We start from the raw sequence: 25,354 nt of genomic DNA on the forward strand, positions 1-25,354 counted from the left end.
TATAAAAAGCAGAAGGCTTCCGAATGATAAAATTTTCGAATCCCTATCATGTGACTATCATGTGATTTGGTATCGCCCAAAAATGTTGGACAGGGTGCTTTTACTTTCTGTTTTTCTGTTATTGTGTTTTGCTACATCACCAACATCATCAACTGTGGTTGGAGATTTTATGATCAGAGGAAGAAATGGCGGAGTCTCATGTGCAAGTGAGTTAATAAAAATATTTTAAGGGAAAATATGTAAACTAATGTACATGTGACTTTACTTCCCGTTTTGTGTTTTTCTGCTATGTTAAACCACGGACTTAGAAATCTAATTCCGTGGTTAAACCAGCTGAGTTTTATTTGAATACATACAAAATATACAAGAATCCGGAGAACATTATTGTATTTGTTTGCCATTGAAAGCAAAGAAATTGTTATGTAACCTGTAGAAAGAGACTGAAAGTCACTTAACGAATACAATTTTCATTTAAAAACAACAACTAGATAAAAAAAAAACAACCAACATGTTATATATTCACAAAATGTGCATGTAGGTTTTAACATTGATTTTGGATGCAGTTTAATTATGATAACGTTCTTCTTTTGATATGTGGTGATGATAAAACAAAAAATCAATAAAAAGATCACAAATTTAAAATGGTATAAAGAACATCCTTCTTTGATATACTTTTAATTATAATTAGGAAGTTTAATAATATTTCTATATACCATGGGTATATAGCTTGGAGCTAATCTAGCATATGGAGTCCTTTTTTCTATGCATAACAAATATATATAAATAAGTTTATGTGCTGATGATATACCATGATGAGACTGCCGTGGTGAAATAAATCTATATACTCCACAGAGATCCAAATTGCTTTAATGCAGAGGGTATATGTTTTGAAGATGTTGTGGTGGGAAATAGAATGGAATTGCTTAGATACTATCATTTATAATTCTTATATAATTGATAAACTAGAGAAGATAGTGATAAGCAAGCTTTGCCAGTTTTTTTTCAAATTAAAATTAAAAATATTATATTGTTAATACAAACAAACATAAATGTTACATAAGAAATATAACAGTACATTAACAAAGGGATAAGACAACAGGCTAAGCCTATGTAAGTCTTTTCCTATAACTTTCATACATGTATAAAGATATTACTTATAAATTGAGAATCGTTCAGTATTTTTTAAGTTCCTAAGTAGGAACTTAAAAGGTTGATTACGTATATTTCTGTTAGTTTCATTAGACGTACCAATACACACATACATAATGTACAATAGTAATAATAATATATTTATTCAGGTAAAAGACAGATATTGCACATACATCACATTTTACAGATTGGACATAAATATATATGTATTATCACAGAAGTTATTTATAAGTTATTTATACCATAGAACAAGTAATCAGTCAGGGTGTTAAAATCTGGATTGGATTTGATTAATTTAGGCCTTTACCTGGAATGACCCAAAACGCCACAATTGCTTAATTACAATGGGGTCCCACAACAACGACACCATATAATAAAAGATGAAGATTTACAAATCCTAATAGATTATGCATGTGCACAGAGATGATGTGATGTCTAAAATTTCTATATAGAGGACATTGAAAGAAAAAATGTAGTGTATTTTCTATATTTGCACCAAATGAACAGGAACAATCATAAACCAAATGATTCATAAGTTTATCCTAATTTAAATAACTGGTATTGTTTCTTTATTGACATAAAAGAATATTGAGATTTCCTGGGTTTTTTTATGGATACTAGTTATTGTATCTTGGCCACACTCCAAAACCATTTTTCAGTAGGCATGTTGTGTATCATGTTTACATGCATGATTATAACCACTTCAAATATTTGAAAAAAAACACCACACAACTTTAATATGACAATGACAATTGTTTTATTCTCATATATACGGTAGAAATGGGTGACAATAATATATTGTGGAACAGGATTGTCATTAGTATTGTCAATTGATTATCTCATTAAGATTGATATAGGTAATAAAGGACTAGAGGCGTTATATTCATCGGGGATTTATAATTAGTTCTTATATTCATTATCTGTAATGAATGAAGTACACAAATATGAAGTTTCAAATTCATTGGACAACTGGTTTAGGGGATGTGGCATTACAAAGAGAGACATAAACCCGCATTTTCATAATAAAATGCTTGAAATTTGTCTGTTGTGCTCTATTTGGTTGAAAATTTGCCATTTTGAAGGAAATTAACTAAACATTTTTCAATTTTTGAAAGCCTGCGAAAGCACCAAACAAATGAATATTTGATATGCTTAAACATTATACCACTGTTTATTCATAGAAAGGAATTTTCGTTTGTCATATGCAGAGGCTTTCATTTCTGCATACCAACTGTCCAAAAACACCATATTTTGGATCTTTTTGCATAGCAACACAATTTTGTTGCTATGGTAGGGCATGCACATTGGAAAAAAACTTCACCAAGAAAGATAGCCCCAATAAACCAATATGATGATTATAATAGAAAATGGTAAATAAATCCAAGTTGAAATTTTCACTTTCAATGAGGCCAAAAAAATGACCCATAACGCCCTTTAGCCAATAACAATATCTGTCAATAATCAATTCATGTTGTGTTACATAATTGAATATTGTATGAAATTTAATTTTGTTTGGTCTTTCATAATGCTATCTGGACATATGTTTTCGTCTACTAATGAGTATTGGTTGTTGTGTACAGTAAAACAGATAATGGAATTTGTCGCCAATTTCTCTTCAATTACATAAAATTACATAAAATTACATAGTCTTTTTTCAGTTGGTATATTGGACCACCTACCACTCTCAATTGGTAACTTAGTATTACATGTTCTAAATTTACAATACGCTTTGGCCAGTTTCGGAGGGAGTTCTAGTAAATACTTTCCTAAACAAAGTTCGTACTAATAGATTCTATAATAGATTCCTTTCGTGAAAGTACAAATTTCATTTCTCCTGTTTGATATAAATTTTCGTTTTAGTTTATAAAATATAAGTTCAAAGTTTAAACTGAACATCAGTAGTACTGTGGCTGCTGTGAATCGCGGCCTGTCCAACTAAATTTCGAAATTTAAAGTAAAATCTGTTTAACTTTGTGCTATTAAATGTATATAATCATATTCAATATATACAAAAAAAACCTGCCAAAGTCAAAACAAAGTTGCTAACTTAAAGCACAGACCTAGATAGCAATCTAATTCCGTGCTTAAAGATTTTGTGCTTTATTTCATTAATTTAGTTGAGTAATATAGTCTTTTTGCCGTGAAAATCGCTGTGAATAAAACATCCCTTATTTTCACCTCAATTCCCTTAAAATGATTGTAAAACTCACAGATTGTTCTCCAAGAATTCTGGCATTTATGAATATGGTACCCTTTAGCAAACTTGGAAACTTTTGACTATTGAATATCGATATCAAACTGCATCCTCAAATATACTTTTCACATATTTTAGCCATGATTATTCATAATTTGATAAAATTGCTAACTGTTTATTGAAGAATTGAACTGCTTTCAGTTGGCATTCATAGGCAATATGAATGCCAACTGGACAAAGGCAAATTCAATGAAGCGTGCTTATTAATAAGCGATTCATGTTGGATTTGCGTTTGTCCAGTTGGAATTCAAACTGCCTATAAATGCCAACTGAAAGCAGTTCAATATTTATATTTACCATTTTTGGTATTAGTTCATCTCATAAAAACATCAATTAGAATTATTATCATTCAGCACTTATATATAGTTGAACTATATATAACGATGTATGTATCGTGTATGCTTGTTCAATGAATAGAACAGCCATCGCTCGGGAAGGGTCAGTGGTACCCAGCGTAACAATTATGACGTCATAATAATGATGACGTCAACAATCGGTCCATGGCATTCATAGCCTATATGAATGCCAACTGAATTTGGTAGGGTTATATAGTGACAATGCCATACGATGGTAAATATTACTTAATGTTTTCTGTTTGTGTTTTGTCAGTTTAGCCCGAAATCCGACCATTCATACTTTGACATTAATAGCTAGAGGAAACCTTCCAAGTTCTCCATTATTATACTATCATAAAGTTTGGGGTAGACGTTTTAACATTGCGTATGTGTTTGCAAAATTTTAGATGTAAACGTTTGATAAGTTTGTATTTACAGAAACCCCATACTTCATATACATATAAAACAATGGGTTTGATGGCTTTGTCAAATATGTCTAGTTGACAATCTATTGACAGATTATGATCCCTAAATTTGGAAATAGCACCATACATTGCTTTAACACTTTTACCATAGAGTTGTTTATTATTAAATGTTGTCAAGCCACTTTTAATAAAATAAACCCTAAGATATTGACATCCTTAGTTATTTCTATAACAGTACCATTGTATGTAAAATTAAGGTCATCAGGAATTCTTTATTAAAACTATGGTGACTGTGTAACTCACGTTAATGCAGGTACTAGATAAAGAAGTCTCAGAATGATGGCATGCAGCCAGGCCTTGTTAACTCATTCACCCTGAAGACACATTTGAACACTTCCAATTAAAAGGTTGGAATAGTTCATTATGAAACTTCAGGGGTCAATCAGTTAATGATGTCATCATTAGCCCAGCGGAGGTGTTCCATTATCAAGCCACTACTATACTCTGGTTATCTCACTTTCTAATCAATTAATGTATCAAGATAGCATAACGACTTCTTCTTCTTAACCACTGATTGGAATTTAACTAAATTTGACTGGAAGCATCCCTAGGTGGTGGGAATTTCAATTTGTACAAATGGTGGGGCTGACCCCCCAATGGGCTGAGGGGCGGGGCAAAAAGGGGGCAATTTGGCTATATTGCTTTAAGCGACATCTCCTCTGGAACTAAGAGATGGATATCAACCATATTTGACTGGAAGCATCCCTAGGTGGTGGGGATGTAAAATTGTACAAATGGTTGGGCTGACGCCCCAGGGGGCTGAGGGGCGGGGCCAAAAGGGGGATTTTGGCTATATTGCTACAAACGACTTCTTCTGTAGAACTATGTACTGGATATCAATCATATTTAATCAGAAGCATTCATGGGAGGCAGGGATTCAAAATTGTACTAATGGTGTGGCTGACCCCCGTGGCGGCTGAGGGGCGGGGCCAAAAAGGGTTATTTAGCTATATTACTTTAAGCGACTTTTTCTCTGGAACTAAGAGATAGATATCAACCATATTTTACTGGAAGCATCCCTAGGTAGTGGGGATTCAAAATTGTACAAATGGTGGGGCTGACCTCCCAGGGGGCTGAGGGCTGGGCCAAAAGGGGGCAATTTGACTATATTGCTATAAACAACTTCTTCCGTAGAACTATACCATGGATATTGATCATATTTGGTCGGAAGCATTCATGGGAGGCAGGGATTAAAAATTGTACAAATGGTGGGGCTAACCCCCCGGGCTAAGGGGTGGGGCCAATTTTATTTTACTTGGAAATGGTTGAGATCCCCACCATATAACCATATATACAATTGCTGAGTATAAAGAGAGGAAAGCACATTTGCTTCCAGGATGGCTCTAGGGTCTGGCCCCACCCTTGGAGACTTAACCCCTGGGTCACATCTTTGAAACGGTTAAGATCCCCACCCCAAAACTATATATACAATTGTTGGGCATAAAGAGACGAATGCAGTCATGATATTAGAATTGACCCCAGGGTCTGCCCCACCCTTGCAGACATAACCCCTGGGTCATAACTTTGAAACGGTTGAGATCCCCAACCCAAAACTATATATACAAATGCTGGGCAAAAAGAGACAAATTCAGTCATGATATTAGAACTGATCCTGGGGTCTGGCCGCAACCCTAGGGACCTAGTTTCTGAGTCACAGCTTGGAAACAGTTGAGATCCCCACTCCATAACCATACATAAAATTGCTGGGCATAAAAAATCAAATACAGATATGCTACAAGGATCGGCCTTCGGGTCTGGCATATTCCCTTGGATCTCATTTGGAGAATATTTTGCCATGATTGCTTAGATATCCAGGTGAGCAATACAGGCCCTCTGGGCCTCTTGTTGTATACTTTAAAGACTTTTTATTACCTTTTTACAGCGTGTACGGTCATCATGGGTTTGACAGAGCAGTTGTCTGTGATACACAATGAAACCATCATACATTCCCTGGAACGACTGTGTAACTACCTCCCGGACAAATACAGACAGCAATGTCAGATATTCACAGAGTTCTTTGGAAGTATTCTCATAGCAAGGTAAATTGCTTCATACAATTAATAATTAATCATGGATTTACAACTACTAAAACCTGTTACTGTGTTATACAAAAATTATTAAATTCAATTGTAAATACCGGTATGTACCCTATTACAATGTGTTTATATGTAGGAATATGTTTTGTGTGATTTGTTTAAGTGTTTTTAGTATGTGAATATGATGGAAGACAAAGTTTCCATTATCATTTGCTTAACATGATGTATATGTCCATCTGTCTCTAAGTGAAGAATGAATTAAGGGATCATGTTATCATTCACTTTTGACTTGTGTTTTGTATTCATTTCATATATATATATAGAAACCATTTTAGATCATGACCTCGACACAGTAGTCTAGTGGTAGGACGCTTGGCTCGTGAACGAAGGGTTGCAGGTTCGAGTCACGGCACTGCACTGTGTTGTATCTTTGAGCAAGACACTTCACTCCGCTTGTTCCAGTCGACTCAGCTGCAAATGAGTACGTGGTTGGGCAGTTCACGAATTGTAGAATGCTAGCTGTGAGCACCAAAATGGCACCACCGGCTGTATGCTCCCCATTGAGTTGAGAAAGATATTGGCTGGTTGCAAAGACCCTATAACCACGGATAATAATTTGTGAACCGCTTTGAGACGACCTATGAACTAGATTGCTGATAAAACAGTATATAAGAACCTCAAATTATTATTATTATTATTAATATTAAGTCATCATGTAAGTCTCTTAATTATTGCTGATGATCCCCTGGTTCAGTCAATATGAAAACAACTCCAATTGGGGAGGGATTAAAATGCATGGTGACTGTTCTCACAGAAGTGCATGTTCTCAGATATGACTATCTATCTTCCCCTTTACAAACATAACTATTGAAGTACCTTATTCTTGCGTATATCCTGTCAAATATATCATCAAGATGGACTTTTCCTGGAGATGTTTTTTCAGTTTCAAATACTTTTGGCACATTGCTTCATTTTCCTTTTTGTATTGATGAATTAAATTAACCTTTTCATGATTAATCTAAGAAACTTTTCTTCAGTGTCTCTTGTGCAAAAGACAAAGTTACTTATTGTACTTGTGTTTCCAGATTCACAAAAGATGACAACCCGGACACAGTTTGCCGTAAAATCAGATTCTGTTACACCGAGCCAGATAAGCAGGAATGCCACATCTTTCCGAAATCCAAGTCTACGGTATGTTACAGTTTTCTCAAAAAACATGACGATTTGGATGTTTCAATGAAAATGTTTTTTTTTACAACAATCACATCATTTAAGCATTCAACTGTTTTTGTATGGTATTTTTTATCTATTTGAATGACACAGCTTTGCAAGCAAACAACATAATGCGCGCTATAGATCATAAATACCATACAAAAACAGTTCAATACTTATATTTACATTTTCTCTTCCTCTTATGTTCTTTTTTAACTTATAATTAGGGCCCCTTATCAGAGATACGGGTGCCCTATAGTAATCACCCTGTCTGTCTGTCTGTCCGTCTGTCCACAAATTTTGTTTCTGGCTGATAACTTTGGTATTTATTGACCGATGTACATAAAACTTAAGGTTAAGGTCATTAGGTTCAAAGGTCAAGGTCAAATTTTACATCTTTTCACTGATGAACATTTTGTTATGACATTATGAAGCAAAGTTGATCAGAATTAAACAAGAAGTCAACTGACCAAAGGTCAAGGTCATCGGGTCAGGGGTCAAGGTCAAATTTTGTAGCTTTTCACTGGTGAACATTTCGCTATGACATTATGAAGCAAAGATGTTTGGAACTAAACAAAGAGACACACTGAGGTAAAAAGTTGAAGTCAAAGGTCAAGGTCAAATTTTGCATCTTTTCACTGATGAACATTTTGTTATGACATGATGAAGCAAAGTTGCTCAGAATTAAACAAGGAGTCAATTGACCAAAGGTCAAGGTCACTGTGTCAAAGGTGAAGGTTACATTTTGTACCTTTTCCCTGATGAACATTTTGTTATGACAGTATGAAGCAATGTTGTTCAGAACTTAACACAGAGTCAACTGACCTGAGGTCCAGGTTACGGGGTCCAAAGGGTCAAGGTCAAGTTTTGTATTTTTACTGATTAACATTTTGTTATGATATTAAGAAGCAAAGTTGGTCGGAATTAAAGAATAAGTCAACTGTTAGCCCAGCAAATATGGAGCTGGAAGGAAACAAGACTCACATCATAGTACTGTTAAATGTATATTTTGCTTCCTTGCGCTTTTTTTTAAGTCCAAATGTCAAACGTCAAGCTCAGCTATATGGGCAAATTGCTTCTTGATGATTATGTTGGGTATTATAATTGCCAAAAGACGGGGCCCTTACTGACCTGTCAGTGTTCTAGTTTATATTTAAAATTAAAAATGCCCGCCTTATCGATAGTCCACACAATTTCGTTCAATAATTTGAACAGCGTGTTGTCGCGTGCTGATTGGCAAACAAAGTAGTAAATTTTAACAAACACTTCAATTTTATTCCACAATTCAGTATCAATACAATTGCGTATGATATGTCTATAGAGTGATTTAAGTTAATCAATAGAAATCTGAGCTGAAAGTTAAGATTTTAAATTGTTCCGGGACAAATTTCATGCATGAATAAATACATTGAACACCGTGAATCTGACCTTGATCTCCACCTCCACGAGGGAGTTATTTTTGGAAGTTAATTCGAAAGTTTCACTTTGCTCATTTTGTGAAGAATCCAGACGTGAATTTATTTGTTGATTGTATGAGAATCTGACTACAGTCGGTAGATTCTATAACAGCATCGTTATTTGACATGTTGTGATCAGAAACTGGGGAAACCGTGGCTGCGAGACACGTGAAACTGATATCGTTGGAAGTGAGTGATCTTACAACGGAGCACAGGGGTTCGTTACAAATGTCTGAAATGTTTATGTGTGCTGTGACTCCTATATCAGTAGGTCTGTAACATATGTGTCAGTAGGTCTATAGTGCCAATCAGCACGCGACAATACGCTGTGTAAATTATTGAACGAAATTGTGTGGACTGTCGATAAGGCGGGCATTTTTAATTTTAAATATAAATTATAAGTTAAAAAAGAACATAAGAAGAAGAGAAAATGTAAATATAAGTATTGAACTGTTTTTGATGGTATTTATGATCTATAAGCACGCATTATGAGTTGTCTGCTTGCAAAGCTGTGTCATTCAAATAGATCATAAATACCATACAAAAACAGTTCAATGCTTAATTGAAAGTGTGTTATATTGGCTTCAAATGAACAGGAGGTTTGGTTAGGTCCTATTGTATAAACATTGTGATCAGTTACTAAATTAGATTGTTTTTACTCATGACAAGGAATGTTTTTACTCATGACAAGGAATCTTTGAAAATACTTCAATATAAGGATAATAAATTATTTAATTTGGAGATAATACTTTTGCCAACATTGAAATGTGGGATTTCGGAGTCTGTACCTGCAAAAACTGAAATCATTGAACATCTTTTGCATAACTATTTGCAGCCTGTACTTAATGTGATGCTATTTGTAAGACAATTTTTCTTGTTTTTTCCCCCCATAGGTTAAAAGGAGTCCACGAAATATTCACTCAGGAATCCTGAAAGAAGTCTTAAGTTATGAAATGAAGCAAGCACCATACAAGGTCAGTGGACGAGTTCTATTTAAGATGTTCAGTTCTATCCTTTAATGATGTAAATATCTTATATTTTATAATACACAGATAAAAAGTATAAAATGGTCAGGTTCAGGTAATTTTTATGGGATTGATATCATTTTTAAGTGCAAAATGTGATGCACTGTAAAACTTATGTGATTGGAGAATGGAATCTATTTCATCACATCACGCATTGGTTTGAAATGAGATTTGACATTTATGCATATGTGTTATAGGTCTGTTTTGTTCACAAACATTATTTGAAAACTTATATTGGAGCAAGCAAAAGGTATAAATGACCTGTACAGTATGGGGTATATGGATATATATACAGATAAAACAACTCTCACAGCAAAAGTGTGCTGATTAGGTGAACTTAGCTGTCATATTTGTATTGAAACCATTTTACCCCGTTTGTACATTGATATAGAGACAGATAGGCATTATACTTGTGTATTAGATGTTTAAGTGTACACACAATTATGTTAAGGAATAAGTTATCCGGTGACAATGAATCAGTCAACCATAGCTGTTCCAATGTAAATGATGCAATCTTGTGCACTGAGAAGAATTTGACTACCAGTACTAGCAGTGTTAAAATAAAATAAAATGCTCCAGAATTTTGAATCATGCCCTATTCATGGGAAAAATGGTCGATATGCTGTACTATCATAACATTGGGGCCCCTAAACATTGCTGATATAGTTAATAAATCTGTTGACTGCTATATATATATATATAGCCTGCAGAATGATTAAAACATTTTATCCTTGTACACAACGAGCAGTTGGGAATACAGACCTATTTAAAGCAATCAAAACACCAATACAATTTTCAGCTAACAGGTGTACCCCTACAAAAATGGAGGTACTGAAGGGTATCTTGGATAAGATACGCATGCCAATCTCCTTTATAAGATTTATAAAAATATTTAAGTGGGTTTTTTTGTGATTTCATTGGGATTTTATAGAAAGAGTGTCATACTTAAGCTATGTAATAATAATAATTGGTAAACATTTTATTTGAAGTATTATACACAAATGATGTGAAAAGGTGCATTTGATTGAGACTACAACAAATTTTACATGAATTTCAAAATAGTTCAGTATGTGGAGGCAACTAAATAGACAACCTATCATGGTCTATTCATGGAGGTTTTATATTCAACTTGATAATTACCATATATCTGTAGATATATTTAATGTGTGAATTTCAATTATAATTCTTACCTTTAAATTTAATTTAGAAACTCTGTGATCCATGCTGGTACAATTTTATTCACAGATACACCAAGATCCTAAGATATGTGAATTACCAGGAATAAAAACTATTTGTAATTGGATAGACATGTAAGTTGAATTTTAAACTTCCAGAGGTATTTTATTTTACATTACTGTGTATGCATGTTCTAGGATTTAGATGTTATTTAGTGCTAGTTGGATTAATTATTTAAGTATGCCATAGTTAAGTTAAGTTTCTTCGCCTGTAATTGATTGGGGATATTTGATGTAAGAAGCTATGATAAAGGAAATGAAAATTACAATCCTGGAGTTATAAGGGTTAATAATAAGCAGAGTTTGAAGTTTCTTATTTATTTTGGCTTATAATGTAGACTTATTGCACAAATCTTAATAAGGACAAAAAGTTTGAAAGTACTTGTTAAAACACTGTGGGATTGAATGAAAAATTAACCCTATGACATTCTACTGCTGACAATGATATCTCTGTCATGATTGCTGACATTAAATTTGATGGGGAACCATTGGCAAAGCTCTCATTAACAACCCAGGACGAGTTGCGCAATATCACCATGACCTTGCAATCGAAGTCCTGTGAGCTTGATCCACTTCCTGCAGACTTATTTAAGCAATGTCTTGAAGCACTGCTTCCTTTGTTCACCTTCATCATGAACAAATCATTGGCTGAGTCAAAGCCTAAGGTTCCATTCCAGTGTTGAAGAAGCCTGGAATGGACAAGGAGGAGTTGAAGAACTACCGCCCAGTATCAAATCTGCCTTTCCTGTCTAATATCTTGGAGAAGGCTGTGTCCCGGGTCATCTCCATGCAAACAGTCTCCATGACAACCTGCAATCGTCCTACCGCATGGGACACTCTACTGAGACGGCCCTCCTACGTGTACATAATGCCATAGCTTCTGCATTGGATAACAAGTGCAGAGCGGTGCTTGTCATGCTGGACTGGTCAGCTGCATTTGACGTCATCGACCATGGCATACTTTATAAACATCTGGAGCACTCTTATTGAGTGACTGATACCGCACTATGCTGAATACAGTCTTATATGAGTAAACGACGACTGTGTTGCCATCGGAACTACCAACTCACATGATAAAGAACTAGATTTCGGGGTTCCTTAAGGGTCTGTGTTAGTACCACGAAAATATTGCCTGTACTCAAAACCGATCGGAGAGATTTGTCGCCGCCATAGCCTTCGCTGTCATTGCTATGCTGATGACACATTTACATGGTCATCAAACCACAGGACAGTTGGGATACAATTGCAGAAATCTGGAAGCTTGTCTGACAGATATCAGTACCTGGATAGCCAACATGCTAAAGCTTCATCAGGAAAAGACGGAACTAATAGCCTTTTTCCCAAAGTGTCAGTAAACAATGGCTCTCCAGCTCAAAGTCGGTGCCATAACTATTGAGACTTTTCCAGTTGTTAAAACCTAGGGTTATACTTTGATAGTTCACTGAACATGGAGAAACAAGTGAACGCTATTGCCAAATCCTGTTACTACCAGATCAGGAACATCGGCTGTTTTTCGGCAGTTTATAACTGCAAATGCATGCGAGATTTTGGTGCATTCACTTGTTACCTCTCGGTTGGATTATGGTAACGCCCTGCTCTGCGGTTTATCTGACAAACTAACTAGTCGTCTGCAACTGCAGCACGGCTGGTTACTTGTACCCGAAAGAGAGAGCACACCACACCTGTGCTATATTCATTGCACTGGTTACCTGTACGATACAGGTCGAAGTACAAAATGTTAAGTGTATACATACAAGGCACTGAATGGAACAGCTCCCCAGTACCTACAGGAACTTGTTACCCTGTATCAGCCATCACGATCACTGCGGTCGGAGTCAGAATCATTGTGTGTCCCAAAATCTCGTACTGCGACCCATGGAAACCGGTGGTTAAGGAGGGTTTCGGCCACGTTTTGGAATAGCTTACCATCTACTACATGTATTAGAAAGTCAAATACCCTGGCCAAATTCAAGAAAGACATCAAAACTCACCTGTTCGGGTCTGCATTTTAGGCTCATTGCAAAGACGTCATGTAAATACCACCCTTTATTTATTCATTTGTGTGCACATTGCGATGATCAATGTATAAAAGTGATTGTATACCTTTGTTTTTGTTTCACAATTATAACTAATACTATTATCCATATGTTGTAAAGCGCTTTAGAGTAATTTTGCAAATTATACAGGGCGCTATATAAATGTTGTATATTATTATTATTATTATTAAGGACAGCATTATTTCACTATAAAAGTAGAGATTCTCCCCCAAAAAAAGATTTGGTAAGCATACACTGTGTGTCAGGAAAGCAATGAGCAATATCCCCGTATACCGTATCAGATACTCATGATGACCTCTATCCCACCAGGATATTTGACAAACATGATCCTGCTATTGACTTGGATGATGACAGATACAGTACATACAAGGTAATGTATGTCCTCAGTACACTTATACTAGGGCCCAATTGTTCATAAAAGACATTTTTGATGTGAACATTAATCTAGTACATTTTCTAGAAGATTGGATTCAAAAACTAAAAAAAACCTGTAAAGGTATTCAAAGTGCCAATCTGAAGAATAGAAACACAAACATGTCTGTAATTTTTCTTTATACATAGTTTTTTAAAACCCTTTTTGAAAACTGTTGTTATGACTTGTTAATTTAATCAGACTTTAGACAACTGGATCCAATTATATTTACCCTTACCTGTCTCTCAATGTTCTAAGATCGATGCCAAGTTAGGGAAAAATGTTGAAAGCAAAATCATCACCTAGGTTTAAGGGACACTGTTTTAAGGGCCTTATGTATTAAAACAAACTTGGTTTCAAGGCACAGACACGACTTTCTGGTTTGACATGTTAATTATGACAATACAAATCTGGAAAAAACGCCTTTTTTTTTTAGAAATAAATTGAATTTGAAGTGAAACATTTAACATTTATTTTTAACCAAATATGGGAGGAACATATTTTCCCTTTGATTCCTTTTTTGATTCTTACAAAAAGGAAAGCAGCAGTAAAAGGCAGTACAAACTATTGTTCATTTTTTTGCATGTATTGATATATCTGAATTTCATTATTTTAGAAATTGAAAATAGTGTCTTTTTAATTTAGAATTACAAAAATGAGTGAGTTCTCATATATGTCGGGTTACTTTGGTAATTTTGGATAATAATTACTGTACTGAATATTAGGCTTGTATTAAATGGTTGCTATTGTGTGCAGACACTGCGAGGGAGCTCCTGGAGGGGAAAGGACTGTGATGATGGTAGAAAGGACATACACCCTGGAAGCCGGTCAGTCTTACAGAAATATTTCTTGAAACTGACAAGATATATCGATTATCAGAAAGATATATTAATATCATCACGTTTCCTGAGATTTCAAAATTAAAAATCAGTTACCTTTTTATTTTATAACAAACTGTGTATGTATGTCTGTGATGCAGATACGAAATTGACAATTTAAGCTGTGAAAAAAATGTTGCATGATATTATTGTATTCCATCCATGCCTTAAATTACGTAGCTGTAAATACGACCCTAAACCCATTAAACATTATTATTAAAACCATAAAAACCAATACTCCTTGATATATGCTTCAAGTTGATAGCATACTGTAAACATTACGTACTATTGCTATGTACGATACAGAGATGACATGTTTCTGCAATAATTATATATCGGATCAACATATTCGAGGGTACCTTCATTTGATTCTAGAACTATATCAAACCATTCGTCTGTCACCAACATCAAATTCATTATGTATAATTTGTAGGTGCCAATTTAACATGTCAAACGTGACCCAGAGCTATTACCTTGACAGTCATGGATATGTATGTGTGATGCTATGGATCGTTAATTATGTCTACAATATCACTGTAAAGTAATTACCACTTATAAATTTAGCTCCTGGCAAATGCAATCTATTGTTACTTGGATTGATTTCAATGTTTGCATTAGCCGTCGTGAGAAGTATTGTCATGTTTTTAAAGCATGTATATTATACAAATTAAAATGTAGGTAGTTATACATGTATTTGGAAAATATGTGAAATTTTAGTACTGTACATTAGCATTTCATCATCAGCTCAACAAAGCGCTAGATAAATCATGAAAAGAGAAATTGATCAAATGATATTTAACTTTCAGGCCAATCCAGTCAGACGGGGACAAGGATAGTAATTGTAATGGTATCATGGTACGTACAGATAAAAGGAGAGCGAAGAGATCGGATATTTATAAGAGGACCAACGATAACCAAGGCTCATTTCAGAAAAAGTTTAGTCCCAACGCTTGAATTAACATATCTATAACAAAGTGAATCATAGTTGATAATATTTTTTGCCGATCACTACTTCTACAGTGGTGACAAATATACAACGCGGCGCTAAAACAGTGTGCATTTCCAGTGCCTTTGGTTTTGAAAAAGAACTTGGATTCTTGGATAACATTTAAAATTATAAAGATTTCTGAGCATTTGGCCTCATAAGTAGGAAAAAAAAGTCTCTGAAATCGTCGGCATTACAAAGATGTGGTTGCTGAGAGTGATGTAGATTTCCGAACTTGATCATCATATACAAAAAGTGTTCTGAAGTCTACAGCATTGAAAATCGCGTACGATAAGTTTTACGGGGTCTTTAGCATTAAACAAATAATGTATAGACCCAGAGTTATCAGCATTAGTCACGACGAATATTTCCTGAACCTTCAGCATTTTCCAGAGCTTTCAACAGTGAAAAAGTTGTATGTTTTTGGTGTCTCTTACTTATGAAAGGATATAGCTTTCCAGAGCTTTTAACTTAAAATTCGAGGAAAATTTCTGGAGCCCAAAGACGTAGATTTCCGGTGATTTTCGGATCCTTCAGTGTAGATTTTCTGAGCCTCCAAAAAGAATTTCTTGGCGCTGAAGCATTCAAAATTAGGAAAATCTTCAACGTTTCATACAATATAGATTTTTGGAGCCTATATAATTAAAAGCTATAATGATTTCAGGAGCCATCAACAGTTAAATGATTTAAGATTTCCGGAACCTTCAACAACGAAAACGATGTTAAGTTTTAGAGCCTTCGGCTTTAAAAACTAAGTAGAATTCTATAGACTTTAGCATGAAAACCAATGAAGATTTCTGAAGCCTAAAGCATTCAAAAGATGTAGATTTTTGGAGCTTTTATAATTGAATACAATAAAAATTGACAGGAGACCGCATAAACAATGACCTTCTGCAGGAACCTTTATCATTGAGACGAATGTATGGATTTTTGGAGTCTTCAGCGTTAGAAAGATGTACATTTCTTGTGCCTTTACCATTTAAAATTATTTTTGGAGATTTACGGAGTCTTCGTCGTTTGAAAGGAAACCTTTATCATTAAAATTATTTAGATTTCTGGAGCATGACTCATTGATAACGTGTAAGTTACCACGTAGTTTTCAGCATTAAATACAATACACTTGCACAAGTAAATATCCGATCCCTTAGATTTCCAAAGACTTCAGTATAAAAATGGATAGAGCTGTCTGGAGCATTTAGCGTTAAAATCGATTATGTAGACATTTGGGATATATATGTAATACTATTTCAATGTTGATGTGACATCCTTTCATGTAGTATATGTAGTACTGTACATGTAATATACGGGTTGGATGTACAGCACATGTTAAAGTTTAAATGACATCAAATACAAATGTTCGAGAGCACCTGTTTCAAAAATCAGTTGCAAATTATTTTGAATTAAAGTCACATTAGGTAGACCGTTATACAAAGTGAGAAATGGAGTGACAATACATTTTGAAGAAGTCAGTGGTTTGTGGTGCGGATGTATTCATTGTTGTGTTGTACTTAGGGAGTAGATCCCGTCAGCGGCCAGCCATACGAGGACCTGTACTGCAAGGATAGCCAAGCGAGGGGCGTGGTTGTCCTTGGCGACTCAATCAGTGCACACTTCCACATTCCCAGGGAGTGGCTAAACAGTACAGAAATATCAGCAGTAAGTTTAGATTTCAATCAAGATATGATGCATTAAAATGCCTGGAACTATTTAAGAATGTTTTTTATTTATGACCTCATAAGAAATAAATTTAAATGATGCTTAAAATTTCATTGCCTGTTTCTGTCATTTTCACATTAATAAGTATCCAAGTATGAATATCCATGGATATATTGACATTATCATAGCATACGTATTATATGTGTAAGCAGTATAAGTATGAGCTATAATCATGTGTTGTTATTGATACATCAAGCTTGATTAATGACCTAAATAACAGGTAAATACCAAGTGTCATTAAACCAGGTAGTTTAACGCCTCTGTTCTAAAAGTATTTATCTTGATTGAATTGTTTCTCTTATATAGGTAGTTTTTGAACCTTTACCTTTCATCTTGGAGAATGAGTTTGATTGGCCAGAATTGTCTTCTATCACAGGTAAAACCTCTTTACGATGTCGCATGTTATCTGCCACGTTTTCCGGTTTTTTTATGTCCTAAGAATGCTAACTTATCATTTTCGAAAAAGCAGTTTTAAGTCTTCACGAATGCATTTTTTATCAAAACTGCCCTAAAACATAGGTTAGTGAGCGAATTTACTTGTTAGCTGTAGATATGAACATTATCTATTATGAGGTTTTAGGGAACGTTTGGATTCTGATGAGATAATAACTTGGTTATCAGCTTTGTTTATAGTAGCTTATTTTATTCTACATATCCTGTTTTAAACAGCTAAAACATGCTGGTTTTGACCACTCTAACATACATATAAAATATGAAAATGAACGTTGTTATTATAAACATATCATATGATCAAATCGAAACACATGACAGTTGTACAGTAAAAAAAGCAGCATTTTACCCATCGTGAAGTTAACGGTGGATATATAAACAGGTCCCGTCTGTGAACAACCGTTTCAGGACCATATCTTAAAAAAACCGTTAAAGACTTAATTTCCAAATTTCCCATATAAATCAAACACATTGAAGAGGTGCACTTTGATATTTCCTTTAAAATTCTTATTTTAAAAACAATTCTAGCATCTATTGGAACGGCACCCAAAATATGTAATCTTTGGCGCATATTTGTGTGTCCGGAGCATATCTTTAATTATCAGCAACGCTTGATAATTTTGAATTTTAAGTGTGATGCTTTATGATCAAATGTTCTTTAAATGAGTTTCCTAAAATTTACATTTACAAAGCAGGGATTATCCCAAGATGAAATTAATTTCATTAGAATTGCTAGGTAACTGTGTCTGCCTTTAAATAACCAGCAGGGTAAAGACATTTCTGTTATCAAAAGTTGATGGTATACATATTTTTAATTGTGTTTTCAGGTTACATGAACAACACTTACACCAATGTAAACCATGGCCCTATGAACTCGGTCTATGACTATCTGTGGCAGAGGAACCGCTGTAACCACAGGGATTACCAAAACATTGCTGTCAATGGTGAGTTGTGATGTTGAAAGGCACCATTACGTACAAATTATTTGACATGTTTAGTTATTTTCATGAACCAAAAATGCATGTTAATAGAGGAAGATTCATATCACAAATGCATCATGATGTATTTGGTGAATTACATATAACATTTATGGGTTTTGATGAATTAGGTTCAGTGGTCAAAATTACTAAGTCTTGCAGAAAGACCAATTTCGATGATCACTTGCAACTTAAATTGATACTCATTATTACAACAGCAGCAATCTGATTTTCACAGGTGCCAGATCAGGGTCAATGGTTGACGAAATCGAGAAAAGGTAAAGACTTACAATTGGTCGTCACCAATTCAATATTTTTCTTTTTTGTAAAAAAAAATAAAATCACTGAAAATAGGTATGGAAAGGGATTTTGAAATGTTATATGTTTTATAAGAAGTGAGTTAGCTTTAGATCCAGTTAATTATGTCTTGTTATTAAGTGTGTGTGACTGTCGACATATCTGTAATTGTCATGTCAAAATAGAAATATTTAAACAATCACACAAATACAATATGTCTTGTTCAATCTCAATATGAAAAAACTCTCGTGTCAAAGTAACATAGTGTGGTGTCGGTTATGCTTTCTATGTGTGCATTTATGTAGATTATTTTGAAGATTTAAAGTTCTCGATATGCTTCCAATTTCACCAATTATTTTGTAGCCTTTTTCGTAACCAGACAACAGACAATCCTGTCACTCTGTTCTACGCCTTGGTTGGAAACGATGTTTGTAACGGGTAGGTATAGCCACTGTTTCACATGTAACGGGTAGGTATAGCCACTGTTTCACAATTAACGGGTAGGTATAGCCACTGTTTCACAATTAACGGGTAGGTATAGCCACTGTTTCACAATTAACGGGTAGGTATAGCCACAGTTTCACAATTAATGGTGGTCGGGATTTAGTCACGAAGAGTGTTCATTACCATTAAAATATTTATAAAAGAAAGAGTGAAAAGCGTTGTATTCTTTAAAGGGATATCGGATATAATATAAACCTTTGTAACGCGATCTGTTTACAACTTGAAGATTAATCAAATTTACAAACACATGGTGTTCTAAATGTGAATGATATTTGCAAAGCAGAGCGTATCATGAAAATGCCTTCTATATTTTACTTTCATTTAAAATTCACATTTAAAGATACTTTGATCATCATGGTAACGCTTGTTATAAGAAATTAAAATAATCTTATAACTATTTACTTTAGATATAAAGGATCGTATAAATCGTATCCGAAAAGAAAATTATAACCTATGTTTTTTACTATTAACATATGTAGTGGAGAAAATTCAACCAACGTTTCTCATTTACACTTTTTTCTTTTATTAAAGAAATAACAAAGGCGAAATAAAATATATACAAATTGTATGAATATTTGATTAAACTCAACCATAGTATTGTGTGAGTAAAATGCAACGGGCCTAAACCGGGATTTGGGACGCATTTATTATATCATAAAGGAAATCTAGGGTAGGTATTCCATCTAAGAAAAAAACTAATGTAATCCCCTAGCGTTTCACTTGCAGTGAGACATGATTCTTTAGCTAGTAATACATTGTTTATATATATGTATATATAAAAAGTTTATTTTACACATGACTGACCTTATTCAGTCATCCAGACACATTTGCTCACATGACAACCCCAGAGGAAATGAAGAACAACTCCATTAGAACTTTACAGTTTTTGGTAAGGATATTTCTTTAGTACTTTACTTTTACAGTATTATCAAGTCATACTTTCCTCTTGACCTTTAGTTACGAATTTGTCAATGTGTACTGATGGCATGTTATATGTTGTTTTATTTTACCTTTCAATGAATCTCCGTCAATACCAGTGCTGTTGTTTAATGTAAGAGATGGTCCTATATAAAAATAGTACTTTTTATTGTTAGTTATGAAGGCTAAATATTTAAACATTATAATATATTTCAATATTCGATGTGATATTTCCCCTTGATTTACAACTGCATAATTAAGAAACATGAAGTAAAAACCCTTTCAAGTAAAAGAAAAATACACATCCATTACTAAAGATAACGGCAGGAACCGACCAGACAACACAGCAAAAGACATCTTTATATCCCACACAAAAAATGAAACCAGTCGTTCCATATGTATCTGCATATTCTGAACCATCTGTGGCAACCGCCGTAATGTCCCCTGGTTGTGGAAGACACTGACGTCCTATAATTAGAATGATGACGAACATACTATTTCATCAGTGTAGGTTGAAGCCTTTCTTGTGGAAAACCCTCTTAAATACACATCTATTCGGAGCAGCCAGATACATAAATAAATAATTAGTTAAACTAATCATCCATGACAGGTAAATTCCATTAGAAGGAATGGCTGGTTATTCACCGTGGGGTAAAATATCATCATACTTATGAAGTTAATATTAGAATAAAAGTGGTAGTCGCCAGAAAGATTATTAAGTTCGTTAAGGTAGGGCCTATTCGATATACTGTATTTTCCAACGATATGATTATGCTTGGTGAATTTTGCTAATTTTCCAAGTATGATTTCTCTTAATGCGTGAATCCTTATAATTTTAGCTAAAATGTAGATTATTTCTAAGGTATATCATCGTTAATCCACGATAGTCTCCTTTTATAATTCACTTTAACACGTGTTACCAACGATTATCAGTGTTAAAACTTTCACTTCATTTCACAGGAGAAGGCATTGCCCGCTGGAAGTCACGTTTTCTTTGTAGGTTTGGCAGACGGAAGGGTCCTCTTTGAAGGTCTAAAGGATAGAATCCATCCCATTGGTTCTCTCAGGAATGACGTCACCTACTCCAACTTTTACGATTACTTTAATTGCTTAGAGGTAGAGACTTTGACACTATCTGTGTCTTTATATATGAAATATCTTAAAATCGAAACAATTCCTGGTAGACTTTGAAGCATTAGAACCACTGAACCCTTCCAAGCATACTTAGGTCTCATATCCGACTGACTTATCTTAAGTGCTTCACAATACTTCTACGCTTCACTCTAACCAAGGAAATATTTCAAAAGCTTTATATATTTCTTACTTAATTTTGTATCAAATCATTGATTTGATTTATAGAATAATTAATTGAAGTTGATTGAGTAGTTGATGATAAAACAATGCCTAAAAAGTAAAAATCAATTTCTTTCAAGAACGACAATAGGTAGTAATATTGTGTTTTTGATTTAATACAGATATCTCCTTGCCTAGGTTGGATGAATACTAATGAGACAGTAAGAAATATGACAACACAGGTAATTTTTTATAAATACTAATGAGACAGAAATATGAGAATGTTAACTAATTTGTTCATTACAAGTGTTTATAATTAAACTGAGTTCACAAACACGTGCTTATAAAATTGGGCATTTTTGTTTGAAATTTAACTGAATTCACAAGAACATGCACATAAAACTGGTCTTTTTGGGGTTTTTTTTTTCTTAATTGACAAGAATATGCTTATAAAACGAAGCCTTTTGGTAATTGGTGGCTGATTTTCGTTTGGATAACAGAGAGCCGAGCAGCTGAGTAATGTACTGAAGGAGGTGGCACTGACTGAGGCAGCCAAGTACCACAATTTTAAACTCGCCTACGTGGAAAATCCTATTTTCCAAGGTACAATACAATGACTTTTATATCAATATTTGTGTTATAATTCTAAATTGTAAGACCAAGCTACAACATGAATGTGGTAAGATAAACAGCTACCGGTTACCTGTAAGTGGTGATGTGGCTGCAGTAAACAAAATATTATTATTTTTTGGTAGTGTTGTCTTTTGTTTTTTTGTTTTGGAAATTGGATGTGTTGACAATGTGATATTGTATTCAATTAGGTAATATTATAATACTTGACCTCCTATTTGATAATTGTGTGATATTTAACCTCCTAGTTGATGGTAGTGTGATATTTGACCTCCTATTTTATGGTAGTGTGATCCTTCAACTTTTATTTGCTGTGATTAATTCCATAACCTTATTCATACTTTGTAATATTATAGTTGTTGAGTATTGGAAGAAACTTGGACGTCCACTTTGGGAGCTGATAGAACCAGTTGATGGTTTTCATACAAATCAGGTAAGGAATGTTTACAGTAAGATTTTTCTTCAAAACATATATTGGAATAAGGTGAATAAAAGATAATCATCTGGAACGGACATTTTCAAGTGAACAGAACTTTAATGAGGGAGACACACAACGTGTCTCGTTAATTTGGTTTTATGATCTATGTTTCCAACAATATAATTCTTATAAGAATCTTCATTGTCTTTAAAGAAGTCTTTACTTACAATTTGAATAGGCTACAATAATACATTTTTTACTATGTAAGTATTATTTTCTATATTAGCTTGGTCAAGCACTCACAGGGCAAGTCCTATGGCAGAACCTGGAAACTGAATATCCCGATGCTATCGGTCCTATCAACCCATTTAACACCAAGATCAAAACCATTTTTGGAGATCAAGGAGGCTACTGAGCATGTGCAATATCACCCAAAGTGATACATATATTTTTCTGTGATAAATATATATTAATATGTTAATCTATATTCTAACCAACTACCAAAGTTTGCTGTTTGGTCGTTCCATTGTTATTTCCTTGCCAAATATCTTTTTGACTATTTACAATCCAAAATATTTCCTTGCCAAATATCTTCTTTATTGTACATGATCTAAAATGTGAGACATGCTATTTCCTTGCCAAATATCTTCTTTATTGTACATGATCTAAAATGTGAGACATGCTATTTCCTTGCCAAATATCTTCTTTACTGTACATGATCTAAAATGTGTGACATGCTATTTCCTCTCCAAATATCTTTTTCAACTGTTAACAATCATAAAATGTGAGACGTTATTTCATTACGAAATATCTTAACTATTCACAATCCAAAATGTGAGACGTTATTTCCTTGCCAAATTACTTATACTGTTCACAATCGAAAATGTGAGACGTTATATACACTGTAATAAAAGAGGAACTCAGTAAACTGCATTTTTAATATTATTTCCATAGAAGATTAAGATAATGCTTTGCAATATGGTATCGTTTTGAGGGATATATTTTTGTATATGAAATTTTTGGTACCAGATATTATATTTTCATACTTGATATGTACTTATGTATTTATGTCCATTAAAGTGACATTATTTTATAAGAAATATACAAGTTAAGTTTGTAAAGGTGGACAATTTGATTCAGATCAATACTTGGTTACTTTAGCATAAACGTGATTGACATGTGTATGCTATAGACATATTTTTGTTATAGACTTATTATGTTATGTCGTGCAGCTGAATAAAATATCACTAATAATCTAGTACATGTTTAAACTGGAGTTGAAGAGCCAATTACTTGACCTAGGATAAAATCATGACTTTGTTATGAGCAGGAAATCAAATAAAGCATGATTATATGGCCCAGACAATAATATTGTCGGCAATAAGCCAATGTTCTGATTATGAAAGTTCAGTTTACGTGAATAATGTTATAGCTTTATTCCTTTAAAAGATTTAATTCCAATATTTATTACATAGCTGGATAGCTGAATTTCAATATATGTAAAACTCTTAATATATAGGAGATTGTTTTTTGGATTTTTTAATATTCATATAATTTCTAATTTGCGTACATGGCAGCTATACATATGGATCTTTTTTCTTCTAAAATGGAGCATCTTTTGTAGCTTGGTTAATACATATGCATTATATGTTACAATTAGAACATTCGATAAATACAGAACGTTAGTCAATACGATAGGAAAAAACAAGGCATGTTGATATATCTTATAATGCGAAATATATATATATATATTTTATGAAAACTGGGTAAACAGTTGTCAGTAACACATTATAAGGAAAAATGTAAAGATGTGAAAGTTATAGATCCTATGATAGGGAAACTGCTGGGTAATTATGTTTAAGCCTCATTTCATGACGGGAATCTGTGGTTAAAATATGTAGGTTATATGTTTTTGTGGGAAAATCTGTTATACGTTACAATGGGTCAGAAACAATGTTAATACATGTAAGATATATGTTATAATTGGAAAATACTGTTATAGGTGTGCAGATCTGTTTAGCTTGTCATTAGTCTGTGATTCGAAATTAATCATCTAAAGTGCCTTACCTTTTGAATCATATTGTATGATTTGTTAAGTCATTATTAATGTTTATTGATTACCTTGTATTAATAAAACCCTATTTAATTCTTATCTGATACAAACATGTTTATGATGAGTTAAATAGGTATTTGAAATCATATTCTTGATTCACTCAAAATTGATATTAATTCGACCAATTAAATATTTTACCTCGTTAATGAAATGAAATGAAGTTCATTGGACATCGTTATATATTCTTATAATGTATAGAAAAAAAACACAAATAAAGTCTTAATGTTTTCTATTTTAATTTTTTGGATGATCATACTTTTTACAAATCTGAGTATGTTTCTTTTATTATCTAATGAATATTTTATATATGTCCATTTTAAATAATGCTCAATTGTTTTCTTAATATGCCATGAAGTCTTGTAATCATTATCTTGTACTCTGTGATATATCGTCTTCTTTGAAATTCCTCATTAAAACAATTAAAAAAGCGCTATTTATGAACTGTCACCTATTATATCTTTATTCACGTAAATTCTTGAGAAATTATATTGCGCTGGAACACACTTTGCAGTTATGCC

At 33.7% G+C, this 25,354-nt stretch overlaps 1 protein-coding gene across 1 annotated transcript; it reads left to right on the forward strand.

Annotated features, from left to right (window-relative positions):
* Window positions 1-44: 44 nt before the first annotated feature.
* On the forward strand, window positions 45-24,873 carry LOC110448174 (acyloxyacyl hydrolase-like). Its single transcript, XM_021494281.1, has 19 exons — window positions 45-206; window positions 6,106-6,262; window positions 7,345-7,450; window positions 9,822-9,902; window positions 11,199-11,263; window positions 13,555-13,615; window positions 14,414-14,484; window positions 15,342-15,390; window positions 17,033-17,176; window positions 17,543-17,612; window positions 18,514-18,630; window positions 18,902-18,941; window positions 19,324-19,398; window positions 20,278-20,353; window positions 21,343-21,498; window positions 21,858-21,917; window positions 22,176-22,278; window positions 22,662-22,738; window positions 23,010-24,873. The coding sequence occupies exons 1-19, from the start codon at window positions 83-85 to the stop codon at window positions 23,136-23,138; spliced, it is 1,761 nt and encodes a 586-aa protein (XP_021349956.1). The 5' UTR covers window positions 45-82; the 3' UTR covers window positions 23,139-24,873.
* The last annotated feature ends 481 nt before the right edge of the window (window positions 24,874-25,354 follow it).

This window comes from Mizuhopecten yessoensis, unplaced genomic scaffold, assembly GCF_002113885.1.
Source record: "Mizuhopecten yessoensis strain PY_sf001 unplaced genomic scaffold, ASM211388v2 scaffold3855, whole genome shotgun sequence".
In the NCBI taxonomy this organism is placed as follows: Eukaryota; Metazoa; Mollusca; class Bivalvia; order Pectinida; family Pectinidae; genus Mizuhopecten; species Mizuhopecten yessoensis.

Coding starts and splice junctions, on each gene's coding strand:
- LOC110448174 (XM_021494281.1), top strand. CDS start 83: ATGTTGGACAGGGTGCTTTTACTTTCTGTTTTTCTGTTATTGTGTTTT. Junction 9,903..11,198: donor TGAAGCAAGCACCATACAAG/GTCAGTGGACGA, acceptor TTTTATTCACAG/ATACACCAAGATCCTAAGAT. Junction 22,739..23,009: donor ATGGTTTTCATACAAATCAG/GTAAGGAATGTT, acceptor TTTCTATATTAG/CTTGGTCAAGCACTCACAGG.